General features: G+C 32.7%; 1 protein-coding gene across 1 annotated transcript in view; it reads left to right on the top strand.

The window, feature by feature from the left end:
* Positions 1-450: 450 nt before the first annotated feature.
* Positions 451-6,701, top strand: part of LOC129230683 (cholinephosphotransferase 1-like) — a 47,024-nt gene continuing 40,773 nt past the window's right edge. Inside the window, exon 1 of the mRNA XM_054865101.1 lies at positions 451-1,064. Coding sequence (XP_054721076.1) covers positions 828-1,064 — 237 coding nt within the window. The 5' untranslated portion in view covers positions 451-827. The remainder of the gene's footprint in view (positions 1,065-6,701) is intronic.

Raw genomic sequence — 6,701 nt, 5'->3', positions numbered from 1 at the left:
GGATAGCCGCTAAATCATGCGCCACTTGTCGAGTTGTGGAATGTACTAGCCCTGACAGCTGCCTGCGCGTAGTATAAGAGACCGGTGTTCACTCCCCCCTCCTCTGGTGCTTTCTTCACTTTCCCGTAATGTAAAGATCAAAACTTTTCCTTCAATAAAATAGAAATGAGTTCTGTTTTTTTTTTCATCTACTGCTTTTTTGAGAAAAGTAGCATCTTTTCATGAACAAGTTTCACACATTGAAGAAGAGGCTCCCTATAAATCTAAAATCAGCTGTCGTCTGCCATTTATGAAAAAATTTAATTTTCTTTTCCGTTTATGCAATTAAATAATAAAATATACTATTTCAAAAGTGATTGCAACAGACTCCGGGTATATATTCATTAAAAAAGTGAAAAAAAAAAAAAAAAAACGCAAATAGTGCAACGTTGGAAGCGCTATGTAAACTGTGATTATAACTTAACTCATATGTGCGATGTGCGATTAAAAATCTGAAATTTCAATTTTATTTTTCGTCATTTTTCCGCTAATTTTCTGGCTCTGTTTCAGACTACAATGTTTACAAACTAAAACGCATGACGTTGCTAATGCACAGTCCAACAAAAAAGTGAGCTAAACAATTTCCCTCAATGATCACGCCACTGATAGGATATGAACTTTAGACTTACTTCCGTTACTCATAAGTAAATTTGTTTTGAACGTGTGGACGCGGTTTGTAGATGTGTTACATATGTGTTTTCACCCCGTGTTTTTTATTTAAATAAACAAAAAAGTATAGTGTTTGTGGAGTGTGCGTGTGTTTTTAACTCGCTTGTTAAATAAAAGAAATGATATTCAGCAGCAATGATATAATGACTCCTGCTCAGTTAAAAAGACTGAGTGAACATAAATACAACAGTTGTGGCTCTACTCTTTTGGATCCAGTTTTACAACCCTATTGGAACTGGTTGGTTACTAAATTGCCCTTATGGTTGGCACCTAATTTAATGACCATAAATGGCCTTATTATAACTATTACAACGACTCTAATTCTAGTGTATTACAGTCCAGACGCACAACAAGAGGTATGTTCGATGTTGAAGGTTTCTATTTTTTACCTCTTATGTGTAAATTTTTGAACAAATGCCTTGTGGATTAACTCAAAGATTTTAAATTGAATATTTAAGGCAAATTTTTCTGTTTTTTAAATCAGAGTTCTAGTATAAATTATGTTGCTAATTCCATCATCAAAATAGTTTTGTGAAGAAAAAAAATTGCCTCATTGATGTCTAAATATATTTTATCGAAATATGTCTTGATTGAGTATTTGTGGAATTCATGTGCTTTAACCAGGAGTCCACTCCCCCTCCCCTAAGAGCAAGGGCGCACCTTGCCATGCCTCCCCCCTTTCTAGGTGAGCACCCCTGATGACAGGTTAACCCTGTAAAGCAGTGGTTTCCAAACTTCTTTGAATCAAAGTTACAACTATCATTACTGGATCTACTGTACAGTATTATTATAGTACATATACTGTACTGGTTTATTTTATGTCTCTTTTCTGTTGATCACTGATTTTGTGCATCGTAACAGTATTTTATATTGATTTAAACAGCTTTTTTTTTTTTAAATACAAATTAAAATGAAATTGTATGTAGGAAATGGTGATGTATAGTTAAGGAATGGTTTAAAACAGTTTGAGGTGGTGTTAACAAGGGTCTAAAATAATTAATGTTTATAAAAAACTTCACACATACCCTTTTCCCACAACTCGAAATTTCGACTTACGTGCAGGGTCTTGGATCTCATCTCTCGTGTAAGTCTGGATGGATTCATCTGTTATGTGTATATCAGTGAAAGCAGAGATGCTCTCATCATTGCTCTTTAGCTTTGCAGTTATAATTTTTGTGTTCTGATATTGTAGTCTGTCTGTGTAAAGATAAAGAGGCTGTGGTAGCCTGGGGGGCCCGTAAGGTGTTGGACTTGTAACCGGAGGGTCTAGGGTTCGGTGCCAGCGGATTGAAAATCCTCTGCAGTGGGGTAGCCAAAGGGGGGAGAGAGGCTCATCTCCCATCCCCTTCTCCAGTGAATGAACATGCATGCAAAAGCCTAAAATTGCACTCTCTGTCCTTCAATTTCCAAAGATTTTGTATACCCCCCCCCCCCTTTTATGAAATTTTTTCCTTGCCTAACTGCCTGCATGTCCGCTAGTGGTGATTGAGAAATGTGAAATATGTTTGTGGTCTTGAAATCCTTCAAGCTCTCATTCTAAATCAATACTTCTCGGTGGACTGAATCAGAGGTTGTTTGGCTCTTCTGGATCATAAAAAACAGAGCTCTCTTCATGACTCCGTTCAACTCGCTGAACCACATCTGCGCACAGGGTTTAGGGTGGTTCGGGGAACCCTATAGTGTAGTATAGTGTGTAAGGACATAAGTAGGTGTAGGAAAAGATCCTTCAGCTGAAAGTTACTCTACAGAACTACACCTATTTGCCGATCCAGAATTGTGTGAATATGAATGAGTATTTTTTATTTCTTCATCAATTTTAGGACATTTATTCCTTTGACTATTCTCTTTTAAAATATATAAAAGAAACGAGGAAGTTGCATTTCAGAACCAACCTAGCGTGAGTTGTCTTTCAAAAAACAAGAAAAAAACTGTTTTTGTGATTAAAGTTTTGTTAAAACTTGAAAGGGAAAAGGAGCAGGTATTAAGAAATGCAAAAATTGAGGACAGGGCACATTAAACATTAGGGGCAAAGCAGGGCTGGACTAATACTCCGTCAGTCTGTGCCCTGGCACGGAGTAAAAATTTTTGAGGGGTGCAAAATTGCCAAATCAAAACGAGAAAAATATTTGCAACTAAGCGGCTGCCAAAAAGAAAAAAAAAACTAAGTTCTCTGGAAAAAAATACTGGCACCATCTACAAATGAAGAGGGCGCATCGTGATATCCCTTTAGCTATTATATTATCATAGTCTGCACAAGTTTGAAGTAAAAGGTGTTAGTTCTTTTCTAATTACAGAGACTTTAAAATCATTTTAGATGAAGGAGAATCATCAATAGGATCAACGCCAGCAGGGGCGCTACGAGCTTAAATTTTTGGGAGGAGAGAAATTCTCTTCCGAATGGAGCTCCAAACTTTGCACAATGATAAACTATGGATTTGCACTCATGTACTTACATCTCTAGTAAATAGTTACATTTAGCAGTCAATTGATTTTAGTTAAGTAACACGAAAGGAAATCCTTCGTGGCGTTAAAGATTTAAAAGAAAAAAATAACGAAAATGACAATTTTTTTCTGTAAAATTTGAAAACAAAATGCATATATATATATATATATGTATATATCAGAGAAAATCCGTACCAGTAAGAAAAACCAACTAAGAGTCGCTGAGATGAATGTTTCAAACATCTTTAAACAGGAAAAAAAAAAGCAACTGTAATAGGACTAACTTTTGCGAGCCGTAATTTTCACGAAAATGAAGATAACGATGATTTTGCGAGCTGCAAATTTCGCGATTTTTTTGTAAACAGAAGCGAAAGTTAAAAAATTCGACGTAAAAAGATTTTTCGCGAGGTTTAAAATTTTGATTATGACGGGGTTGCGAAAATGCAGTTCAAAAGGGGCGCAATTTTTCCCTTTTGCACGTAGTGGTTCAAAAGCTAAATCCGACCCTGGGCAAAGTGAAGGCGTTATAAAAATGGTTGGTTACTAAAAATGCCTGGGGGAAATACTAGATAGTATTAATTGCAGTGTTCGAAAAGTTAATGGTGTAAAAAAGTGTGGGAGACATTAAAAAAAGTCATTTGCCTTTTTTTGTCTCCAGTATACAGATGTTTAAAAAAGGGACAGGACAGAACTGAAGAAAAATTAAGCTTGAAATTTTCCATGAATTGATATTATTAATTAATATTAAAAATTAATTAACATACATTTAAATTAAAAGCTCGTAAAAATCGCCTCAGAATCATTTCGAAACCTGTAATTTACCGACATTCATTCATTACCTATGAAAACTTTTAAATAAAATTAAATCAGTCAATTATTAAAAGTATGGTTTTAGACATTAATTAAAATTATGATTTAATTTTAATTAATAATTAATAAAATTAAACCAGACAACTGGCTGATAAATTAGCCAGTTGTCTGCTGTTAAAAAAGAAACAATTGAAATTAAACTTATAAAAACAAAATATTTACATTTGCTCTGTTTTTTTTTTTGAAAGATTAGCTTTTTTTTTTATCTGACTTTGATATGCTTCAGCAGTTGTGAAAGTAGTATCAAGGTTACATCTGTAGACTCAGATAATTAATGCAACAGCATGCCTTCTTATCAAAAAGCTTTCAAGCTTATGATACATATTCTTTTTGTTGTATCATTTTTACTTTAATTTGATATCATTAAGATATTTTACATTTTACTGGTTTGTGACATAAAACTGACAAAACAATTTTTTTTTTTTTTTTTTGTATAGAATATATTATTTTTAATAGGAACACTTGAATCTGGAGGTGAAAATTTTCAATCTTTTAATATATTTCTATCTTTTTGAAAAAGGTTCAAAACAGACTGAGACAATAAGAAGTTACAGAAATAAATGATCCAGTGAATGAGTTAAATGTGGGAAGTTGAGATATATTGAAGGTTTTTGTTACTCTTTTAATTTAGGGTTGAGTGATTCAAATCAACCTGATTTAAATCATTTGATTTTTGCTAAAAAATATTGATTTAAATCATTATTTTTTCATGATTAAAATTTTAAAAGTTCAGAAAAATGAATTTAGTGGGCATGAAGTCCAGAGTATTTTATTAGAAAAAACCATAAACAATCAAACGATTTTGCCAAAAAAAGAATGATTCATATGGTTAAATAAAGTAAATTGAAACTGAAGAAAAATTAAAAAAAAAAAAAAAAAAAAAAAAAAAAAAAAAAAAAAACATTATATAGTAACAAAATAAAGAAAAGAACTTGCAAATGAAACATGAAACATGATGTTTCTTTTCAATAAAATTAAGCATTATAAATTAGATTGGATATTTATTTATCTGCTGTGAGTTAAGCTATTTAATTATTCCTTTAAAAATAACCTTATCATACAATCCTTTTCAACTTCCATTAAATTAAAACAGTGGAACAGAATATGCTTTTCTGTCTGTTGAATTTCATCGAAGATTTAAAAGTCAAGGAGCAGGCGTTTTTCTTTTCTTTTTATTATGCATTTTATTTTACGGTTATTTTTTCAAAAAAAAAAAAAAAAAAAAATCATTTGCAGAAAATTATTCAATGCTCTATGTTATTTTTATTCTTTATTTCCCCAGTCAATATAATTCTATGTGGTTTTTAAATTGCAGTATTTAACTTTTATTTAGCGATTTCTTCAATTTAATGATTTTGTTTTCACTGGTCCGGATCTGACTGCATTGAATTGTCTGTGCTACCTGATTTAACGATAACTTTTCCCAATCTCTTGAGGATTGTTAAATCAGGATTATACTTTTTTTTTAGAAAGGGAAAAGATGTTTACTTTGATTGTTAAAAAATGTCTGGAAAATAGACCCATCTGGATATGGGACTTAAAATTGCAGCAATTTTTTTAAATCAAATTTCAGATAAGCACCTGCTGTTCATGGTTGTCACATGTGGCTAAAATTTAAAAAATATCCAATCTGACCAACTTTAGTTCTATGTATTTTTCATTTTGTTTACAAAAAATATCTGATCTAGAGAGCTAACTTGAACAGTTTAATTGTTAGTATCAAATACAGTCAATTCGCGATAACTCAAAATTTTTATCAAGTCCCAATCCTTTTGTCTTTAATTCCATGCTAATTATTCTCAATATCTCAAAGTTAACTTCCTTTAACTCAAAGTTTTTTCAAAGATGACTCGAAATTTATTTCGGAAGAATGAGGGAGGAAAAAAAGCAACAAGTGACTATGAGAGAAAAATTCATTCACCTTCACTTGCAGTTCCTGCACATTAGGCCCCTAAAGCAAGGAGAACACCTGTTGAGCCAAAGTGCGACTTTTGTTGTACTGTAACTGACACTTAGACATATTGCTGGACAATGAATCTGCTTTTAAGCTGTCAACTCAACTGATTGTACCTTTGTTCAAAGGCTGACCTAAGTTAAGATGAGTTCCTTTTCATTCTTTAGTTCGATCATTTGCTGATAAGTTCCCGAAAGAAAGAGAGAGAGAGTTTTCTTTTAAAGATGTCTAAGCAAAAGCTAAAAACCGCAGATTTAGAAAGTAATCTTATGTATGACATTGAAAGGAATCCAACAATCAAAAAGAAAGTTTCTTCAAAAGCGGTACGAATCCATGAATCTGAAACGAATGAAGATGTGCACCTTTCCTGAAGTAGAATCAGCGCTATTCAAGTAGTTCTAGCAGTATCGAAATCAAGACCATGCAATTCCTATAAGTGGGTTTTTGCTACATGAGAAAGCAATGAATTTTGCTACATTAATGAACATAAAAAATTTCCACGCCAGTGCTGGATGGCTGGGGAAGTTCAAGACCAGACACGACTTCGTCTTCAGAACTCTTCATGGAAAAACCGCATATTGTGCTTAAAAACTTTAAAGTTCTGTAATTTTGCCTGTTATATGTACATGTTAATTAAAATATTCGATGGGTTTTAAAAAAACTGAAACTAGCGGTAAGTCAAACTTCCTATAAGTCGAAGTTTTTCGTTGGTCCCTTTAGATTTGAG

This window comes from Uloborus diversus, chromosome 9 (assembly GCF_026930045.1).
Source record: "Uloborus diversus isolate 005 chromosome 9, Udiv.v.3.1, whole genome shotgun sequence".
Lineage (NCBI taxonomy): Eukaryota > Metazoa > Arthropoda > Arachnida > Araneae > Uloboridae > Uloborus > Uloborus diversus.
The sequence above is the reverse complement of the archived record's forward strand: the minus strand, read 5'-3'. Positions and strand labels throughout refer to the sequence as shown.